Source organism: Ischnura elegans, chromosome 1 (genome assembly GCF_921293095.1).
Source record: "Ischnura elegans chromosome 1, ioIscEleg1.1, whole genome shotgun sequence".
Taxonomy (NCBI): Eukaryota; Metazoa; Arthropoda; class Insecta; order Odonata; family Coenagrionidae; genus Ischnura; species Ischnura elegans.
In genome coordinates, this window is record NC_060246.1 from 156,933,641 (window position 1) to 156,956,095 (window position 22,455).

A 22,455-nucleotide genomic window follows, 5' to 3' on the forward strand; every position below is an offset into this window, starting at 1 on the left:
AGGTACATCCAATCTTTCAGGGCCCTCTTAACCCGTTTATCCAAAATTTTAAGAGGGCCCTTCCTAACCCTACCTCCCCGGAGGATGAAATCAAGTTTTGTTAATAAAAACATATTCAGAGACTCTATTTTTTGCCAGGGCGCCAACAACGACGCGTCCAGCGCGTCGATGTTGTCAATAATTTCTTCGATAAGGCGCCCTGGCGTTTGATCTACATTAAAACCTGTGGGGATCCCAAGATAGTCGTAACTTTCGCCCTCTGCCATCGAGGCTGGTGTCCCGCCCCCCAGACGAAACTCCGTCGCTCGCACTCGCCCCCCGGCGACATTAAGCTTCGCACATATGCGGGGGTTGAATTTTAACCCGCTCCATGCCGCGATCCGGTCGGCGAGATCCAGCAACTTCATCATCCCGTCTGGCTTCCTGGACACCAGAGCAACGTCGTCTGCGTAGGCAAGAACTGTGATGGGTATGCCGTTAACCCGATAGCCTACATTATCCCTTTGTGCAGCCAGGCTTCGGATCAGGTATTCCATACTTGAATTAAAAAGAATAGGGCTAAGCGGACAACCTTGTTTAACACCCGCTTTTAGCGGTATTGTCTGCGTCTCTCCGTCTACCGTCCTCACTGTCGTGCGTGCCCCGTTATACATTTCAGTAATAATGTTGATTAATTTTTGAGGCACGCCTAAAGACTCACTGAAACTATTGTAGATCAATTGAAAGTGGTAGCAGTTAGTGGTAGGACAGCAAGAGAAGGAGGAATAAAATTCTGTAAGAATAGGAAGTGGGTGGAAGATGTCTTTGCAACTAAGGAGAACTGCCGTCTCGAGGGAAAACGTTCGAGTGAAACCGGAGACCGGAAAAGTTGGTGGCTTGGCGTGGTGGCCTGCTTTGAGGCCACGAATTAATTGCAATGCTGCTGCTAAACCTGTCACTCGGTTGGCTGTCAAAGCGAAAACAACCATTACAACCACCGAAACAGTGAAAACCATCAAAAAGACTGCTGTGACTGAGAAGACCACTAATACTGTGCTGGCATGATCAGTCGTGAAAAATACCAAAGTTATATCCAAGCCGTCTGTTGCAGTTAAAGCTGTGGATGCGAAACGCACTCTTGTAGAGCCAAGCAGACGTTTAAAGAAGGTCGAACCTAAGGCAGTCAACGTTGTAGTACCGAAAGCTCTTCCCTTGGAAAGCCAATCTTCGCAGTTACATGATATAGAGGACATTGATAAGGACGATGCTCTGAGCCCTTTATTGGCGCCGCCGTATGCCAACGATATTTATGCTTATCTTCGAGAATTGGAGAGAAAATATCCTGTTCGGCCTGCATATCAGAGCGGACAAAGCATTACTGGATCAATGAGAGCTGTGCTTCTTAACTGGCTCGTTGCAGTTCACGATGAGTTTAAAATGTTACAAGAAAGCCTACACCGTATAGTTGGAATCTTGGATAGGTTGTTACAGTACTGCACTCCAAAACATAAGTCTTTTTCAGCAACAAAATTGGTGCAGGAAGTCCTGTATTCACGTAAAGCACTGAGGAACAGGAAAGTGAAATATGCCTCTTCAGAGATGTCAGAGTGCTACAGGTACTTTACTACACTTTGATCTTAGCCATAAGGCCGAGAAGCGATAATTAGCAATTTTTCCGGGGTTGCCGGACGGTTTTTCGGGTGTTTTGCGTGATGAGGTCGGATGGTGCGGCGGTGGTGTGCGGCGAGAGTTTTTGACGCGAGGAAAGGTCTCGGAATGGCGAATTTTAGGCGTGAGAATGGGGAAAAATCGCATGAAAGTGTTGTGTGGAAACTCCGGGAGTTTTGGTGTCATCGGCGGGTCCGGGAGAGTCGTAGGAGCGTCGCGGACGTAACGGACGCGGTCCGTTTTCCGGGCCTTCGGTGCCATCTGTCGTGTGGGATCGCAGCGTCCTTCGTGGAGCATCCTGCGTTCGCTTCCCAGGGGAATGCTTTGGTCCTGGGAAATTCCCAAAAAATTGCCATTTCCGGGGACTCGAAGAAGTCACTCAAAATCTTCCAGAAAACGTCAAGAAACACGATGATAGAGCTTATTTAACACCCGCTTAGACAACCTTGTTTAACACCCGCTTTTAGCGGTATTGTCTGCGTCTCTCCCTCTACCGTCCTCACTGTCGTGCGTGCCCCGTTATACATTTCAGTAATAATGTTGATGAATTTTTGAGGCACGCCTAATGATTCAATCGATCGAAAAATGTGGTTGTGAGGAACAGAACCAAATGCATTTGAAAGGTCGAGGAAAGAGACGCAGACCTCGCCACGTTTCCTTCGGACTTCTTCTAGAACATTTTGTAAGATAAAATTGTGTTCATAGCAGCCTTCGGGGGGGCCGAATCCCTTTTGTTCCATCGACACCCGCCCTGTTTTCTCGGCCCACCCACTTAATCTATCAGCTAATATTGCAGCATATAATTTAGCTAGGGTGGGCCCTAAAGTTAGCCCCTAACAAGTATGAGAAGAAATGTGAGTCATTGAATGATGAGCTCACTAAGCTGAAGAAAACCTTGAATGCAGTGCTTTGCGAAGAATGTTCTGAGAGAGTACCATTGGATGATCATGAACGGCGTAGCTTCCGTGATAGGAGTGATGTATCCAATGAGAATATGGATCCCAGAAGTAGATCTTCAAGAAATAGGAGGAGGAGATCAAAGTCTTACACCATGAGACACTATTCATTTGATGATTCTGATGACAGCAATTTTATGGTTGAAAAAGAAAATGCCAGGAGGAGGAAAGTGAAGCCCAACAAAACATTCACGGGGCACGAGATGAATGAGGCATCTGCGAGGTCCCAATCCATGGAAAAGACTCCATTTAAAACATCCCGAAGACTAATGAATCCCTCTGATTGTTTAGCCCTTTCTGATTTGACGGATAATATACCTCGCACCCCAGCTGATATAATCAAGCGAGTGCTCCGACCAAGAAGGAAGTAACACCCAATTTAGTTATTATACCTTCATTGAATGCTGTTGATTGAGTTATATCGTATAACATGAAGGTATAACCACTTCATCACATGCTTTTCAAGTGTATATTGTGCTGTAATGACCAGTGTGTAGTGATGGGTCGATCATGAACGATTCGATCAAAAAGATTGAATCACTAGGTGAATCAAATGACTCATGATTCGTTTCGTTAAACAAGTCGATCATCAATCATCAATCACTCCGACTTACGGTTTGATTCAAAATTTGGAACGACCGATGCTTAATCTCTTTTCGTCAGGGCAGAAATAGTTGTGATAAAGTTAAATAATATGTTATGAAGAACTGAATACTTGTGTAATCTTTTTCTTAAATGTTTTGCAGCAGTTATCAGTATTAATAACACCAATACACGTAAAAGGAAAATATTAAGATGACTCCTGTAGGAGAACGTTAAGAAGTAGAAGTTAACGCTGGTTATATTTTATTGTGCCGTTCATAAAATTATCCTGCAGATCAGATTCATGCATAGTGTGTGGTGTATTTTGTGTTATATTTTGATCAACTATAGTTAGAAAATATTTTATTAGTGTTAAGAAACTGTGGCAGTTTCGCCTTCCCAAATATTTTCATGACACTGCTTCCTTCATTTTTGCAATCTAATTTACTCATCTAGGAATTCACAATTAAAATAGTATATGAAATGATAATATGGATAGCAATCAGCATTACCAATGCTCTTTGCAGATGAGGCAGTATTTATTCGATTATTCAAAGTGAGATATTACATCCATTGATTGAGTCTTTTCGATCTTGATTCCTTTCGAGTCTGTTCGATCATGATTCCTTTTGAGTCTTTTCGATCATAGTGATTGAATCAATTGATTGAACCACTTTTGTGACTCGAGTCAAAATGATTGAATCACTAAAATGATCGACTTTGCCCATCACTACTATTGTGTGACTAGAGTTTTTAATGTGTGATTATTAAATAAATATTTTTTTATACTTGTTTTTAATGTTACTGTCCCATGGACAAAATTTTATCTCATCTTTTATCTACCATGTGCCTGTAAAAGGTCGTCCATATATTTTGTAAATTTTTATTAGATATTAGCCATAAGGCCGAAAAGCGATAATTAGCAATTTTTCCGGGGTTTCGGCACGGTTTTTCGGGTGTTTTGCGTGATGAGGTCGGATGGTGCGGCGGTGGTGTGCGGCGATAGTTTTTGAGGCGAGGAACGGTCTCGGAACGGCGAATTTAAGGCGTGAGAATGGGGAAAAATACGCACGAAAGTGTTGTGTGGAGACTCCGGGAGTTTTGGTGTCGTCGGCGGGTCCGGGAGAGTCGTAGGAGCGTCGCGGACGTAACGGACGAGGGCCGTTTTCCGGGCCTTCGGTGCCATCTGTCGTGTGGGATCGCAGCGTCCTTCGTGGAGCATCCTGCGTTCGCTTCCCGGCGGAATGCTTTCGTCCTGGGAAATTAAAAAAAAATGCCATTTCCGGGGACTCCGAAAAGTCTCACTCTGCTCTGCACTAGGATCAGTGCACTGCATTAGATGTACTTCTCTGTAGTGTTAGTGAGGGCATATTATTCATCCTCTCCATCGATTTTTCAAACGATGTCTCATGTTATAAAATATTGTTTTCTGTCAGTTTTTATTTTTTGTGCTGATGCTTGTTATTTTACGGGCATTATTTATTTAAGGAACAGCCAATGTAAATGGTGATAAAATAAATGAATGAAGTGGTGGCCAGTGTTTTTTTCTTCTTTCCTTCGCCCATTCGTTTCTTCCCTCACGGATCTCCGGACTTCGTCGAATTTTCACGATTCGGGAATTTTTTAAATGAAACACGGAAGAGAAACATCTGTTCTCATCAGCTTTTCTGATTTTTGGAACCTTTTATGTTGGGCCGATCCCGGCGGTACTGCAATACCGGGCCAACCCGCGGCAGGGATGGAGTAAACTCCGGGGACCCCGCCCATGTTCAAAAATCAGATTAATATTCTGGTCCAGCAATTCTGGACGTATCAGATATTAAGCTGATAAGAACAGATAAGACGTTTATTGCACATTTTAAAAGTTACATGCCAGTATTGTTAAAATTTTGATTTCATGAATTTACATTGTTTTGAAATAGTTATCTTGCTTTACAATATTTTTGATTGAACAACAATTATCAAATTTTATTTCATTTTCTTCTTATTTCTTCTATCCATGTCCTGCTCGCCGTTTCTATAATTAGAGAAAAAAGTTTTAGAGATAAAATTCATTAAAAACGCGTATGGTGAATTCGAAAATAAAAAGTCTAAATTTTGATTTTCCCGGTTTTGGCGATTAGGTTTTGACATTCCGGTTGGCCGAAAAAGTTTTCAATGAAACTAGAAATTAATTTTAAATTTTGAATTTCTATCCGGAATGCTGGAGGAACAAAATAAAAATAAAGCTGAATCGATCTTAAAATGATCGTAGGAAGATAACAACTCAGAGGGCCCCTCAGTTCCGCTTAACCCTGGGATAAGGTAGGCTGAACGGGAACCACTCTTCAGACTCCCACCAATTAAAAAAGTTTGACGCTGGCTTGATAAAAAAGTTAAAATTTGGAATTTAAATAAGTTAATAAAATACTCCCGGTGTAAAGGCCGGGAGAAATACAAATTTAAAATGCCAGCGCCTAAAAACCCAATCCCGGTGTAAAAGACCGGGATAACAAGAAATGATTAGGAGTAAAAGTTAATAAAACGGACTGCCGGTGTATAAAGCCGGCAGTCTAAAAAAGGTAAAAGCTCCTAAACATAACAGAAAAAAAGGGACATACACAAATAAATAAATAAATAACACAGGGTTTTAAAAATTTTTATTAAAAGGTGGGGTCGTCGTCTTCACTAGAGTTTCGAGGAGAGCAGTTCGTTCCCAAGCCGGGTGGGAGCGCTGGGGTAGTGGGGTATAAAATTTTGCCCGTGACGTGCGAAACGTAAATATCCCGCGACCATCGGATTGCGTCGGAGATCATAAATTTTGCGATCCTGCCGACGTTGCGTTTTGCAATTCCGAGGTCGCGGAAAACCACCCAATTTTGGGGATCCCAAGCTCCCAGCGCCCCGACCACGAGTGCACTCAAGGAAACCGTGTACCCGCGATCGGCAAGTTGTTGTGCGATGCTTGAATACTTTTGGAATTTTGTTTGCCTGGCGACATCCAAGGCATTCTTCCGGTTCTCAAAGGGCACAGTGACGTCGACAATGACGATTTTTCTACGTCCCTCATCCACGACGACGAGATCGCGCCTGAGGGCAGAATCGATCATAGGCGGAGTGCGATCGACACGGATTTCCACGCCTGCGCGAGGAACCTCTCCGGCGAGTCGATGCAGGATAGCATCGTGTCTGCCCCGCCACGCGCTCGAATGCACCTGACAGTGATCCAAGACGTGCGGCAGGGTTTCACTCTGCCACCCGCATCTCCTACACCGGAGGTCATCTCTAGGACCCCACCTCGTCGCCGCATTCAGAGGGACCACGCCTAAACGTGCCCTGTGCACGAAGCGCCAGTCACAAAATCTAGTATTGGCGCCCGTGCGAAGGAAGTGATTTGAGAAAGGTGAAGCCGAAATGCATTCGAATACCTTGCCCTGATCAGGTTTGGCCAAAAGACGGGCAAGGTATCGATGTCGCACAGCATCGCGCAACAGCTTACCCAACATGCGCGCTTTGTTTGGAGGAACTCGGATGACGTCAACCTCTCTGCCGTGGGCCGGAATGACGATCTCAAACTCCCTCCTCACGTCACTCCAGTTCCACGACATTCCAATTTTGACAGCCAAACGGCTGGACGCCATTCTCGCGTCTGACCACAAAGAAGCCACGTCAAAACGATATCGTCCAAACTCCGCGCGCATGCTTCCGGAAAGGTTCTCCGCGATATCTCTCTCCTCCGGTTCCCGTCGGGTTCTATTCCTTACGGTCTTTGTTATTGCTGAGTCCACCAGTGCTCTTACCCACGGCTCCCTGGAAGACAGAAGACGAAAAGCATGAGAAACTGTTAATATGTCCACCTGGTCTGCGGTCGGGAAGACGCCCGCGCCCCCCTTCCGCGGATCCAGGTGGCAGATCTCCCACGAGGCTCTCACGGGGAGGTATATCCAATCTTTCAGGGCCCTCTTAACCCGTTTATCCATAATTTTAAGAGGACCCTTCCTAACCCTATCTCCCCGGAGGATGAAATCTAGTTTTGTCAATAAAAACATATTCAGAGCCTCAATTTTCTGCCAGGGCGCCAACAACGACGCGTCCAGCGCGTCGATGTTTTCAACAATTTCTTCGATAAGGCGCCCTGGCGTTTGATCTACATTAAAACCCGTGGGGATCCCAAGATAATCGTAACTTTCGCCCTCTGCCATCGAGGCTGGTGTCCCACCCCCCAGACGAAACTCCGTCGCTCTCACTCGCCCCCCGGCGACATGGAGCGTCGCACACTTGCGGGGGTTGAATTTTAACCCGCTCCATGCCGCGATCAGGTCGGCGAGATCCAGCAACTTCATCATCCCGTCTGGCTTCCTGGACACCAGAGCAACGTCGTCTGCGTAGGCAAGAACTGTGATGGGTATGCCGTTATCCCGATAGCCTACATTTTCCCTTTGTGCAGCCAGGCTGCGGATCAGGTATTCCATACTTAAATTAAAAAGAATAGGGCTAAGCGGACAACCTTGTTTAACACCCGCTTTTAGCGGTATTGTCTGCGTCTCTCCCTCTACCGTCCTCACTGTCGTGCGTGCCCCGTTATACATTTCAGTAATAATGTTGATTAATTTTTGAGGCACGCCTAATGATTCAATCGATCGAAAAATGTGGTTGCGAGGAACAGAACCAAATGCATTTGAAAGGTCGAGGAAAGAGACGCAGACCTCGCCACGTTTCCTTCGGACTTCTTCTAGAACATTTTGTAAGGTAAAATTGTGTTCATAGCAGCCTTTGTGGGGGCCGAATCCCTTTTGTTCCATCGACACCCGCCCTGTTTTCTCGGCCCACCCACTTAATCTATCAGCTAATATTGCAGCATATAATTTAGCTAGGGTGGGCCCTAAAGTTAGCCCCTAACAAGTATGAGAAGAAATGTGAGTCATTGAATGATGAGCTCACTAAGCTGAAGAAAACCTTGAATTCAGTGCTTTGCGAAGAATGTTCTGAGAGAGTACCATTGGATGATCATGAACGGCGTAGCTTCCGTGATAGGAGTGATGTATCCAATGAAAATATGGATCCCAGAAGTAGATCTTCAAGAAATAGGAGGAGGAGATCAAAGTCTTATACCATGAGACACTATTCATTTGATGATTCTGATGACAGCAATTTTATGGTTGAAAAAGAAAATGCCAGGAGGAGGAAAGTGAAGCCCAACAAAACATTCACGGGGCACGAGATGAATGAGGCATCTGCGAGGTCCCAATCCATGGAAAAGACTCCATTTAAAACATCCCGAAGACTAATGAATCCCTCTGATTGTTTAGCCCTTTCTGATTTGACGGATAATATACCTCGCACCCCAGCTGATGTAATCAAGCGAGTGCTCCGACCAAGAAGGAAGTAACACCCAATTTAGTTATTATACCTTCATTGAATGCTGTTGATTGAGTTATATCGTATAACATGAAGGTATAACCACTGCATCACATGCTTTTCAAGTGTATATTGTGCTGTAATGACCAGTGTGTAGTGATGGGTCGATCATGAACGATTCGATCAAAAAGATTGAATCACTAGGTGAATCAAATGACTCATGATTCATTTCGTTAAACAAGTCGATCATCAATCATCAATCACTCCGACTTCCGGTTTCATATCAATCATCTCGGTTTCCGGTTTGATTCAAAATTTGGAACGACCGATGCTTAATCTCTTTTCGTCAGGGCAGAAATAGTTGTGATAAAATTAAATACTATGTTATGAAGAACTGAATACTTGTGTAATCTTTTTCTTAAATGTTTTCCAGCAGTTATCAGTATTAATAACACCAATACACGTAAAAGGAAAATATTAAGATGACTCCTGTAGGAGAACGTTAAGAAGTAGAAGTTAAAGCTGGTTATATTTTATTGTGCCGTTCAAAAAATAATCCTGCAGATCAGATTCATGCATAGTGTGTGGTGTATTTTGTGTTATATTTTGATCAACTATAGTTAGAAATTATTTTATTAGTGTTAAGAAACTGTGGCAGTTTCGCCTTCCCAAATATTTTCATGACACTGCTTCCTTCATTTTTGCAATCTAATTTACTCATCTAGGAATTCACAATTAAAATAGTATATGAAATGATAATATGGATAGCAATCAGCATTACCAATGCTCTTCGCAGATGAGGCAGTATTTATTCGATTATTCAAAGTGATTTATTACATCCATTGATTGAGTCTTTTCGATCTTAATTCCTTTCGAGTCTTCTCGATCATGATTCCTTTTTAGTCTTTTCAATCATGACTCCTTTGAGTCTTTTCGATCATAGTGATTGAATCTTGATTTGAGTCTTTTCGATCATAGTGATTGAATCAATTGATTGAATCACTAAAATGGTCGACTTTGCCCATCACTACCAGTGTGTGACTAGATTTTTTAATGTGTGATTATTTAATAAATATTTTTTTATACTTGTTTTTAATGTAATTGTCCCATGGACAAAATTTTTATCTCTTCTTTTATCTATCTTGGGCCCGTAAAAGGTCGTCCATATATTTTGTAAATTTTTTTAACTACACTTTGATCTTAGCCATTAGGCCGAGAAGCGACAATTAATAAATTTTTCCGGGGTTGGGGGACGGTTTTTCGGGTATTTTGCGTGACGAGGTCGGATGGTGCGGCGGTGGTGTGCGGCGATAGTTTTTGAGGCGAGGAAAGGTCTCGGAATGGCGAATTTTAGGCGTGAGAATGGGGAAAAATTCGCATGAAAGTGTTGTGTGGAGACTCCGGGAGTTTTGGTGTCGTCGGCGGGTCCGGGAGAGTCGTAGGAGCGTCGCGGACGTAACGGACGCGGGCCGTTTTCCGGGCCTTCGGTGCCATCTGTCGTGTGGGATCGCAGCGTCCTTCGTGGAGCATCCTGCGTTCGCTTCCCGGCGGAATGCTTTCGTCCTGGGAAATTAAAAAAAAATGCCATTTCCGGGGACTCCGAAAAGTCCCTCAAAATCGTCCAGAAAACGTCAAGAAACACGATGAGAGAGCATTATCCTACTCACTCGAGTCCTGTATTTTCTTTCGAAATGCTAAAATTCTGGGGAATCTGACTTAAAACTGCTCAAAAAAATTCTTTTATCTCTGGGGAATCTGATTGAAAACTGCTTGAAAAGTCCTCTCCGGACAGGAAAAAATTTCCAAAATCGTCAGCAATGGCTAAAATACGGGACGGAAGAATCGGCATCAGTCAATAATTTCGGATGTTTTTGCAAAAAATATCGGCATGAAATGCAACTCTCCGAAAGAAAGCAATTCACGGTTTCATTGGACACCTGTTTTACGTCATCATTCGCGACCCTCATTTTTTAACACTTGAAGTAAACAGAGTGCGTGCCGACGCCATCGTCGGCCTCCGGGTCGAACTATCCGCCAGCAGCACGGCCCCCGCGAAATTCGACTGCGCTTTCAGAGGAAGGCGTTCATTGTTGGCGACGACTCCTTGGTAACGCGGATGAATGCTGCGTGTATATCACCAGAAGCGTGATACGTCCGTATTGTCTCGTCGTATTCGCAAGAAAAACTTGGAATTCTCAAGGAAACCTACGCTTGGCGGTCATTTTCCATGTTCACTCGATCCGGTGAATATTTGGAAGTTATTTTATGAATCGTGCATTCACCTAATTTCCGTGCGAAAAGTGTGGGGAAACTGTTTCGACAGCTTTCCGGAACGTGTTCTTAAAAGTGAAACATTTCATCATCATTCCCACGACGTAAGTCATGCGAGTCCCGTGCCCATTTGATACATAAAAATATTTTTCATACATACATATTTTTGTTTTTCTTGAAATGATTTTATACATTCAGCAAAATATTTTTAATTAAACAATTTGATTGTATTTATATTAATTTTTCTTCTATTTTCTTCATTCCAAGTCCTGCTCGCCGTTTCTATAATTAGAAAAAAGAGTTTTAGAAATAAAATTCAATAAAACGCGAATAGTGGGTTTCGAAAATAAAAATTCTAAATTTTGATTTTTCCGGCTTGGGCGATCAGGTTTTGACATTCCGGTAGGCCGAAAAGGTATTCAGTGAAACTAGAAATTAAGAATTTTGAATTTCAATCCGGAATGCTGGAAGAACAAAAGAAAAATAAATCTAAATCGATCTTAAAATGATCGTAGGAAAATAAAAAACTCAGAGGGCCCCTCAGTTCCGCTTAACCCTAGGATAAGGTAGGCTAAACGGGAACCACTCTTCAGACACCCACCAATAAATTAATTAAAATGTGGCGCTGGCTCCATAGAAAGTTAAAATTTGGAAATAAATAATTTAATAAATTACTCCCGCTGTAAAGGCCGGGAGCAATAAAAGATTAAAATGCCAGCGCCTAAAAACCCAATCCCGGTGTAAAAGGCCGGGATAACAAAAAAAATGTTTGGGAGAAAAAGTAGGTAAAACGGACTGTCGGTGTAAAGTGCCGGCAGTCTAAAAAAAAGATAAAAGCTCCCAAACATAACAAAAAAGACAAAAAAAAAGGGACATACACCAATAAATATAATAAATAAATAAATAACACAGGGTTTTAAAATTTTTTATTAAAAGGTGGGGTCGTCGTCTTCAGAGTTTCGAGGGGAGAGATTCGTTCCCAGACCGGGTGGGAGCGCTGGGGTAGTGGGATAAAGAATTTTGCCCGTAACGTGCGAAACATAAATGTCCCGCGACCATCGGATTGCGTCGGAGATCATAAATTTAGCGATCCTACCGACGTTGCGTTTGGCAATTCCGAGGTCGCGGAAAACCACCCAATTTTGGGGATCCCAAGCTCCCAGCGCCCCGACCACGAGTGCACTCAAAGAAACCGTGTACCCGCGATCGGCAAGTTGTTGTGCGATGCCTGAATATTTTTGGAATTTTGCTAGCCTGGCGACATCCAAGGCATTCTTCCGGTTTTTAAAGGGCACAGTGACGTCGACAATGACGATTTTTCTACGTCCTCCATCAACGACGACAAGATCGGGTCTGAGGGCAGAATCGATCATAGGCGGAGTGCGATCGACACGGATTTCCACGCTAGCGCGAGGAACCTCTCCGGCGAGTCGATGCAGGATAGCATCGTGTCTGCCCCGCCACGCGCTCGAATGCACCTGACAGTGATCCAAGACGTGCGGCAGGGTTCCACTCTGCCACCCACACCCCCTACACCGGAGGTCATCTCGAGGACCCCACCTCGTCGCCGCGTTCAGAGGGACCACGCCTAAACGTGCCCTGTGCACGAAGCGCCAGTCACAGAATCTGGTGTTTGCGCCCGTGCGGAGGAAGTGATTTGAAAACGGTGAAGCCGAAATACATTCGAATACCTTGCCCTGATCAGGTTTGGCCAAAAGACGGGCAAGGTATCGATGTCGCACAGCATCGCGCAACAGCTTACCCAACATGCGCGCTTTGTTTGGAGGAACTCGGATGACGTCAACCTCTCTGCCGTGGGCTGGAATGACGATCTCAAACTCCCTCCTCACGTCACTCCAGTTCCACGACATTCCAATTTTGACAGCCAAACGGCTGGACGCCATTCTCGCGTCTGACCACAAAGAAGCCACGTCAAAACGATATGGTCCAAACTCCGCGCGCATGCTACCGGAAAGGTACTCCGCGATATCTCTCTCCTCTGGTTCCCGTCGGGTTCTATTCCTTACGGTCTTTGTTATTGCTGAGTCCACCAGTGCTCTTACCCACGGCTCCCTGGAAGACAGAAGACGAAAAGCATGAGAAACTGTTAATATGTCCACCTGGTCTGCAGTCGGGAAGACGCCCGCGCCCCCCTTCCGCGGATCCAGGTGGCAGATCTCCCACGAGGCTCTCATGGGGAGGTACATCCAATCTTTCAGGGCCCTCTTAACCCGTTTATCCAAAATTTTAAGAGGGCCCTTCCTAACCCTACCTCCCCGGAGGATGAAATCAAGTTATGTTAATAAAAACATATTCAGAGCCTCTATTTTTTGCCAGGGCGCCAACAACGACGCGTCCAGCGCGTCGATGTTGTCAATAATTTCTTCGATAAGGCGCCCTGGCGTTTGATCTACATTAAAACCCGTGGGGATCCCAAGATAATCGTAACTTTCGCCCTCTGCCATCGAGGCTGGTGTCCCACCCCCCAGACGAACTTCCGTCGCTCTCACTCGCCCCCCGGCGACATGGAGCGTCGCACACTTGCGGGGGTTGAATTTTAACCCGCTCCATGCCGCGATCCGGTCGGCGAGATCCAGCAACTTCATCATCCCGTCTGGCTTCCTGGACACCAGAGCAACGTCGTCTGCGTAGGCAAGAACTGTGATGGGTATGCCGTTAACCCGATAGCCTACATTATCCCTTTGTGCAGCCAGGCTGCGGATCAGGTATTCCATACTTAAATTAAAAAGAATAGGGCTAAGCGGACAACCTTGTTTAACACCCGCTTTTAGCGGTATTGTCTGCGTCTCTCCCTCTACCGTCCTCACTGTCGTGCGTGCCCCGTTATACATTTCAGTAATAATGTTGATTAATTTTTGAGGCACGCCTAGTGATTCAATCGATCGAAAAATGTGGTTATGAGGAACAGAACCAAATGCATTTGAAAGGTCAAGGAAAGAGACGCAGACCTCGCCACGTTTCCTTCGGACTTCTTCTAAAACATTTTGTAGGATATAATTATGTTCCTAACAGCCTTCGTGGGGTCCGAATCCCTTTTGTTCCATCGACACCCGCCCTGTTTTCTCGGCCCACCCACTTAATCTATCAGCTAATATTGCAGCATATAATTTAGCTAGGGTGGGCCCTAAAGTTAGTGGGCGCCAGTTATCAATTTCATCCCTGGCGCCCTTTTTATGGATTAGAATGGTGCGGGTGTCCTTCCAAATGTCTGGGATCCGGCCAAGGTCAAAACAAAATTGAAATATTGTCCGAAGGATGTGGCTTCCTCTGTCCGCATTGCGTAAATCGACATAGGTGATGTTGTCTTTCCCCGGAGCCGTATTGCTCATCTTGCCCAGCCTTTTCCATATCTCACCAGCTGAAAAAGGTCTTAATAGGAATTCTAAATCATTTTCTTGGCTGGGCATATTAATTTCCACCATGTTCATTGGTTTGGGGAGATCAATAAAATTATCATTATTAAAAACATTATTAAAATGATCGAATATTTGACCTTTGTCGATTTGGCAATGCGGAGAGGGGCCCTTCAAAACCTGATCAATGGCACGTTTCTTATTATTTCTGAATAATTGTTGAATTTTTCGAGCCTTTTCCTTCACCTCCTCGTGCCATTCCAAACCGGGTCTAAAAACACGGCGAGCAGGTACATTACCCGTTCCGAAGTCATTCCCTTCCCTGTTAGTCCTTCCCTTCACTCCTATCTTAGCCATAAGGCCGAGGAGCCGGAAAAATTGTGCCCGGCTCTGCACTAGGATCAGTGCACTGCATTAGATGAACTTTTCTGCAGTGTTAGTGAGGGCATATTATTCATCCTCTTCAAACGATGTCTCATGCTAAAAAATTTTGTTTTCTGTCAGTTTTTATTTTTTGTGCTGTTGCTTGTTATTTTACAGGCATTATTTAAATGTAAAATGTGATAAAATAAATGAATGAAGTGGTAGCCAGTGTTATTTTCTTCTTTCCTTCGCCCATTCGTTTCTTGTCTCACGAATCTCCGGACTATGTCGAATTTTCGCGATTCGGGAATTTTTTAAATGAAACAAGGAAGAGAAACATCTGTTCTCATCAGCTTTTCTGATTTTTGGAACCTTTCATGTTGGGCCGATCCCGGCGGTACTGCAATACCGGGCCAACCCACGGCAGGGATGGAGTAAACTCCGGGGACCCCGCCCATGTTATAAAAATCAGATTAACTTTCTGGTCCAGCAATGCTGGACGTATCAGATATTAAGCTGATAAGAACAGATTAAGACGTTTATTGCACATTTTAAAAGTTACATGCCAGTATTGTTAAAATTTTGATTTCATGAATTTACATTGTTTTGAAATATTAATCTTGCTTTACAATATTTTTGATTGAAAAACAATTATCAAATTTTATTTCATTTTCTTCTTATTTCTTCTATCCATGTCCTGCTCGCCGTTTCTATAATTAGAAAAAAGAGATTTACAGATAAAATTCATTAAAACGCGTATGGTGAATTCGAAAATAAAAAGTCTAAATTTTGATTTTTCCGGTTTGGGCGATCAGGTTTTGACATTCCGGTTGGCCGAAAAAGTTTTCAGTGAATTTAGAAATTAATTTTAAATTTTGAATTTCTATCGGGAATGCTGGAAGAACAAAATAAAAAATAAACTTAATCGATCTTAAAATGATCGTAGGAAGATAAAAAAACTCAGAGGGCCCCTCAGTTCCGCTTAACCCTGGGATAAGGTAGGCTGGACGGGAACCACTCTTCAGACGCCCACCAATTAATTAAAAAGTTTGACGCTGGCTTGATAAAAAAGTTAAAATTTGGAAAATAAATAAGTTAATAAAATACTCACGGTGTAAAGCCCGGGAGCAATAAAAAATTTAAAATGCCAGCGCCTAAAAAACACAATCCCGGTGTAAAAGGCCGGGATAACAAGAAATGGTTAGGAGTAAAAGTTAATAAAACGGACTGCCGGTGTATAAAGCCGGCAGTCTAAAAAAGATAAAAGCTCCTAAACATAACAGAAAAAAAAGGGACATACACAAATAAATAAATAAATAAATAACACAGGGTTTTAAAAATTTTTATTAAAAGGTGGGGTCGTCGTCTTCACTACAGTTTCGAGGAGAGTAGTTCGTTCCCAAGCCGGGTGGGAGCGCTGGGGTAGTGGGATATAAAATTTTGCCCGTGACGTGCGAAACATAAAAATCCCGCGACCATCGGATTGCGACGGAGATCATAAATTTTGCGATCCTACCGACGTTGCGTTTTGCAATTCCGAGGTCGCGGAAAACCACCCAATTTTGGGGATCCCAAGCTCCCAGCGCCCCGACCACGAGTGCACTCAAAGAAACCGTGTACCCGCGATCGGCAAGTTGTTGTGCTATGCCTGAATACTTTTGGAATTTTGTTTGCCTGGCGACATCCAAGGCATTCTTCCGGTTCTCAAAGGGCACAGTGACGTCAACAATGACGATTTTTCTACGTCCCTCATCCACGACGACGAGATCGGGCCTGAGGGCAGAATCGATCATAGGTGGTGTGCGATCGACACGGATTTCCACGCTAGCGCGAGGAACCTCTCCGGCGAGTCGATGCAGGATAGCATCGTGTCTGCCCCGCCACGCGCTCGAATGCACCTTGCAGTGATCCAAGACGTGCGGCAGGGTTTCACTCTGCCACCCGCATCTCCTACACCGGAGGTCATCTCTAGGACCCCACCTCGTCGCCGCATTCAGAGGGACCACGCCTAAACGTGCCCTGTGCACGAAGCGCCAGTCACAGAATCTGGTGTTTGCGCCCGTGCGAAGGAAGTGATTTGAGAAAGGTGAAGCCGAAATGCATTCGAATACCTTGCCCTGATCAGGTTTGGCCAAAAGACGAGCAAGGTATCGATGTCGCACAGCATCGCGCAACAGCTTACCCAACATGCGCGCTTTGTTTGGAGGAACTCGGATGACGACAACCTCTCTGCCGTGGGCTGGAATGACGATATCAAACTCCCTCCTCACGTCACTCCAGTTCCACGACATTCCAATTTTGACAGCCAAACGGCTGGACGCCATTCTCACGTCTGACCACAAAGAAGCCACGTCAAAACGATATCGTCCAAACTCCGCGCGCATGCTTCCGGAAAGGTACTCTGCGATATCTCTCTCCTCTGGTTCCCGTCGGGTTCTAGTCCTTACGGTCTTTGTTATTGCTGAGTCCACCAGCGCTCTTACCCACGGCTCCCTGGAAGACAGAAGACGAGGAGCATGAGAAACTGTTAATATCTCCACCTGTTCTGCGGTCGGGAAGACGCCCGCGCCCCCCTTCCGCGGATCCAGGTGGCAGATCTCCCACGAGGCTCTCATGGGTAGGTACATCCAATCTTTCAGGGCCCTCTTAACCCGTTTATCCAAAATTTTAAGAGGGCCCTTCCTAACCCTACCTCCCCGGAGGATGAAATCAAGTTATGTTAATAAAAACATATTCAGAGCCTCTATTTTTTGCCAGGGCGCCAACAACGACGCGTCCAGCGCGTCGATGTTGTCAATAATTTCCTCGATAAGGCGCCCTGGCGTTTGATCTACATTAAAACCCGTGGGGATCCCAAGATAATCGTAACTTTCGCCCTCTGCCATCGAGGCTGGTGTCCCACCCCCCAGACGAACTTCCGTCGCTCTCACTCGCCCCCCGGCGACATGGAGCGTCGCACACTTGCGGGGGTTGAATTTTAACCCGCTCCATGCCGCGATCCGGTCGGCGAGATCCAGCAACTTCATCATCCCGTCTGGCTTCCTGGACACTAGAGCAACGTCGTCTGCGTAGGCAAGAACTGTGATGGGTATGCCGTTATCCCGATAGCCTACATTATCCCTTTGTGCAGCCAGGCTGCGGATCAGGTATTCCATACTTAAATTAAAAAGAATAGGGCTAAGCGGACAACCTTGTTTAACACCCGCTTTTAGCGGTATTGTCTGCGTCTCTCCCTCTACCGTCCTCACTGTCGTGCGTGCCCCGTTATACATTTCAGTAATAATGTTGATTAATTTTTGAGGCACGCCTAATGATTCAATCGATCGAAAAATGTGGTTGTGAGGAACAGAAGGAAATGCATTTGAAAGGTCGAGGAAAGAGACGCAGACCTCGCCACGTTTCCTTCGGACTTCTAGAACATTTTGTAAGATAAAATTGTGTTCATAGCAGCCTTCGTGGGGGCCGAATCCCTTTTGTTCCATCGACACCCGCCCTGTTTTCTCGGCCCACCCACTTAATCTATCAGCTAATATTGCAGCATATAATTTAGCTAGGGTGGGCCCTAACGTTAGCCCCTAACAAGTATGAGAAGAAATGTGAGTCATTGAATGATGAGCTCACTAAGCTGAAGAAAACCTTGAATGCAGTGCATTGCGAAGAATGTTCTGAGAGAGTACCATTGGATGATCATGAACGTCGTAGCTTCCGTGATAGGAGTGATGTATCCTATGAAAATATGTATGGACAAAATTTTATCTCTCCTTTCATCTATCTTGTGCCTGTAAAAGGTCGTCCATATATTTTGTAAATTTTATTCACTACCCTTTGATCTTAGCCATAAGGCCGAGAAGCTATAATTACAAATTTTTCCGGGGTTGCCGGACGGTTTTTCGGGTGTTTTGCGTGATGAGGTCGGATGGTGCGGCGGTGGTGTGCGGCGATAGTTTTTGAGGCGAGGAACGGTCTCGGAACGGCGAATTTTAGGTGTGAGAATGGGGAAAAAAAGGCACGAAAGTGTTTGGTGGAGACTCCGGGAGTTTTGGTGTCGTCGGCGGGTCCGGGAGAGTCGTAGGAGCGTCGCGGACGTAACGGACGCGGGCCGTTTTCCGGGCCTTCGGTGCCATCTGTCGTGTGGGATCGCAGCGTCCTTCGTGGAGCATCCTGCGTTCGCTTCCCGGCGGAATGCTTTCGTCCTGGGAAATTCAAAAAAAAATGCCATTTCCGGGGACTCCGAAAAGTCCCTCAAAATCGTCCAGAAAACGTCAAGAAACACGATGAGAGAGCATTATCCTACTCACTCGAGTCCTGTATTTTCTTTCGAAATGCTAAAATTCTGGGGAATCTGACTTAAAACTGCTCAAAAAAATTCTTTTATCTCTGGGGAATCTGATTGAAAACTGCTTGAAAAGTCCTCTCCGGACAGGAAAAAATTTCCAAAATCGTCAGCAATGGCTAAAATACGGGACGGAAGAATCGGCATCAGTCAATAATTTCGGATGTTTTTGCAAAAAATATCGGCATGAAATGCAACTCTCCGAAAGAAAGCAATTCACGGTTTCATTGGACACCTGTTTTACGTCATCATTCGCGACCCTCATTTTTTAACACTTGAAGTAAACAGAGTGCGTGCCGACGCCATCGTCGGCCTCCGGGTCGAACTATCTGCCAGCAGCACGGCCCCCGCGAAATTCGACTGCGCTTTCAGAGGAAGGCGTTCATTGTTAGCGACGACTCCTTGGTAACGCGGATGAATGCTGCGTGTATATCACCAGAAGCGTGATACGTCCGTCTTGTCTCGTCGTATTCGCAAGAAAAACTTGGAATTCTCGAGGAAACCTACGCTTGGCGGTCATTTTCCATGTTCACTCGATCCGGTGAATATTTGGAAGTTATTTTATAAATCGTGCATTCACCTAATTTCCGTGCGAAAAGTGTGGGGAAACTGTTTCGACAGCTTTCCGGAACGTGTTCTTAAAAGTGAAACATTTCATCATCATTCCCACGACGTAAGTCATGCGAGTCCCGTGCCCATATGATACATAAAAATATTTTTCATACATACATATTTTTGTTTTTCTTGAAATGATTTTATACATTCAGCAAAATATTTTTAATTAAACAATTTGATTGTATTTATATTAATTTTTCTTCTTTTTTCTCCATTCCAAGTCCTGCTCGCCGTTTCTATAATTAGAAAAAAGAGTTTTAGAAATAAAATTCAATAAAACGCGAATAGTGGGTTTCGAAAATAAAAATTCTAAATTTTGATTTTTCCGGCTTGGGCGATCAGGTTTTGACATTCCGGTAGGCCGAAAAGGTATTCAGTGAAACTAGAAATTAAGAATTTTGAATTTCAATCCGGAATGCTGGAAGAACAAAAGAAAAATAATACTAAATCGATCTTAAAATGATCGTAGGAAAATAAAAAACTCAGAGGGCCCCTCAGTTCCGCTTAACCCTAGGATAAGGTAGGCTAAACGGGAACCACTCTTCAGACACCCACCAATAAATTAATTAAAATGTGGCGCTGGCTCCATAGAAAGTTAAAATTTGGAAATAAATAATTTAATAAAATACTCCCGCTGTAAAGGCCGGGAGCAATAAAAGATTAAAATGCCAGCGCCTAAAAACCCAATCCCGGTGTAAAAGGCCGGGATAACAAAAAAATGTTTGGGAGAAAAAGTAAGTAAAACGGACTGTCGGTGTAAAGTGCCGGCAGTCTAAAAAAAAACATAAAAGCTCCCAAACATAACAAAAAAGACAAAAAAAGGGACATACACCAATAAATATAATAAATAAATAACACAGGGTTTTAAAATTTTTTATTAAAAGGTGGGGTCGTCGTCATCAGAGTTTCGAGGGGAGAGATTCGTTCCCAGACCGGGTGGGAGCGCTGGGGTAGTGGGATAAAGAATTTTGCCCGTAACGTGCGAAACATAAATGTCCCGCGACCATCGGATTGCGTCGGAGATCATAAATTTAGCGATCCTACCGACGTTGCGTTTGGCAATTCCGAGGTCGCGGAAAACCACCCAATTTTGGGGATCCCAAGCTCCCAGCGCCCCGACCACGAGTGCACTCAAAGAAACTGTGTACCCGCGATCGGCAAGTTGTTGTGCGATGCCTGAATATTTTTGGAATTTTGCTTGCCTGGCGACATCCAAGGCATTCTTCCGGTTCTCAAAGGGCACAGTGACGTCGACAATGACGATTTTTCTACGTCCCTCATCGACGACGACAAGATCGGGTCTGAGGGCAGAATCGATCATAGGCGGAGTGCGATCGACACGGATTTCCACGCCTGCGCGAGGAACCTCTCCGGCGAGTCGATGGAGGATAGCATCGTGTCTGCCCCGCCACGCGCTCGAATGCACCTGACAGTGATCCAAGACGTGCGGCAGGGTTTCACTCTGCCACCCACACCTCCTACACCGGATGTCATCTCGAGGACCCCACCTCGTCGCCGCGTTCAGAGGGACCACGCCTAAACGTGCCTTGTGCACGAAGCGCCAGTCACAGAATCTGGTGTTTGCGCCCGTGCGGAGGAAGTGATTTGAAAACGGTGAAGCCGAAATACATTCGAATACCTTGCCCTGATCAGGTTAGGCCAAAAGACGGGCAAGGTATCGATGTCGCACAGCATCGCGCAACAGCTTACCCAACATGCGCGCTTTGTTTGGAGGAACTCGGATGACGTCAACCTCTCTGCCGTGGGCTGGAATGACGATCTCAAACTCCCTCCTCACGTCACTCCAGTTCCATGACATTCCAATTTTGACAGCCAAACGGCTGGACGCCATTCTCGCGTCTGACCACAAAGAAGCCACGTCAAAACGATATCGTCCAAACTCCGCGCGCATGCTTCCGGAAAGGTACTCCGCGATATCTCTCTCCTCTGGTTCCCGTCGGGTTCTATTCCTTACGGTATTTGTTATTGCTGAGTCCACCAGTGCTCTTACCCACGGCTCCCTGGAAGACAGAAGACGAAAAGCATGAGAAACTGTTAATATGTCCACCTGGTCTGCAGTCGGGAAGACGCCCGCGCCCCCCTTCCGCGGATCCAGGTGGCAGATCTCCCACGAGGCTCTCATGGGGAGGTACATCCAATCTTTCAGGGCCCTCTTAACCCGTTTATCCAAAATTTTAAGAGGGCCCTTCCTAACCCTACCTCCCCGGAGGATGAAATCTAGTGTTGTCAATAAAAACATATTCAGAGCCTCAATTTTCTGCCAGGGCGCCAACAACGACGCGTCCAGCCACGACCACCGAGAGACAAGGCCTGAGCGCTGAATCGTGACGTCACGAGTCGTAGGCGGACGGAGGGAGTAGCGAAGACTGCCATTGATAGCGCCGATTGGTGGGGAATGCGTAAGAAAACCAAACGATATGCGAACAGGCATTTCTCCGGCTACAATTTTCCTTATATAATTTCATATGTAATTACATTTAAATGATGTTAACAGTAAATCCCTACCTCGGGAAACATAATTGTTTCGACTGGACCAACGCCTTCGTCGAAAAATCTTCTTTGAAGAGAAACAGCTTGCTTCCAAATGCATTCGAAACCTCGAGAATATCATTTAAAGTCTTATATTCAGTAAAACATTTTTTACACATCAGTGGTACTTATAACAAAGAAGTCATAGGATATTTACATCCTTCACGGGGCTTCTATTTTTTCAGCATCGCTGCATTAAACGATGATGAAATAAAAAAAGTTATGTTCTTACACATGCGCAAGATTAGGATAAAACTAGATTGTGCTTCTGTTAAATTATATAGGGATTGTTTTGATTAGACCTATCTGCAAACTATAATTTCATGGCAATTTGATCACTTAATTTGTAGCCTTTTAAGAAACGGTGAAGTAGGAGTTGCTGCTTTAAAGTACCTGGGGAAATTGTTTTGAATGGAAAAATACCATG

The 22,455-nt window shown here is 44.8% G+C and overlaps 3 protein-coding genes and 2 non-coding genes across 5 annotated transcripts; all 5 read right to left on the bottom strand.

Moving 5' to 3' along the window:
• Positions 1-4,869: 4,869 nt before the first annotated feature.
• Positions 4,870-5,054, bottom strand: LOC124173745. The gene has a single exon (XR_006868729.1). It is a non-coding gene; the product is annotated as a U2 spliceosomal RNA (small nuclear RNA).
• Positions 5,055-5,827: 773 nt separating this feature from the next.
• On the bottom strand, positions 5,828-7,636 carry LOC124169752 (uncharacterized protein T26G10.4-like). The gene has a single exon (XM_046548496.1). The coding sequence runs from the start codon at positions 7,634-7,636 to the stop codon at positions 5,828-5,830; it is 1,809 nt and encodes a 602-aa protein (XP_046404452.1).
• Positions 7,637-11,722: 4,086 nt separating this feature from the next.
• On the bottom strand, positions 11,723-12,697 carry LOC124169812. Its single transcript, XM_046548620.1, has one exon. It carries the CDS (start codon positions 12,695-12,697, stop codon positions 11,723-11,725), a length of 975 nt encoding a protein of 324 aa, XP_046404576.1.
• A 112-nt stretch (positions 12,698-12,809) lies between these two features.
• Positions 12,810-21,330, bottom strand: LOC124169908. Its single transcript, XM_046548674.1, has 4 exons — positions 21,189-21,330; positions 16,205-17,222; positions 13,304-13,508; positions 12,810-12,866 (listed from the first exon to the last, which is right to left on the bottom strand). Exons 1-4 carry the CDS (start codon positions 21,328-21,330, stop codon positions 12,810-12,812), a joined length of 1,422 nt encoding a protein of 473 aa, XP_046404630.1.
• Positions 14,906-15,092, bottom strand: LOC124173757. The gene has a single exon (XR_006868735.1). It is a non-coding gene; the product is annotated as a U2 spliceosomal RNA (small nuclear RNA).
• Positions 21,331-22,455: the final 1,125 nt, after the last annotated feature.

Excerpts from the sequence above, each read along its gene's own strand:
- LOC124169752 (XM_046548496.1), bottom strand. The coding sequence starts at position 7,636 with ATGGAATACCTGATCCGCAGCCTGGCTGCACAAAGGGAAAATGTAGGC.
- LOC124169812 (XM_046548620.1), bottom strand. The coding sequence starts at position 12,697 with ATGGCGTCCAGCCGTTTGGCTGTCAAAATTGGAATGTCGTGGAACTGG.
- LOC124169908 (XM_046548674.1), bottom strand. The coding sequence starts at position 21,330 with ATGGCGTCCAGCCGTTTGGCTGTCAAAATTGGAATGTCATGGAACTGG. Across the intron at positions 17,223-21,188 it reads AAACAAAGCGCGCATGTTGG|GTAGGGTTAGGAAGGGCCCT; the intron begins GTAAGCTGTTGC and ends TCCTCCGGGGAG. Across the intron at positions 12,867-13,303 it reads TCCATGTCGCCGGGGGGCGA|GGAGCCGTGGGTAAGAGCAC; the intron begins GTGAGAGCGACG and ends TCTGTCTTCCAG.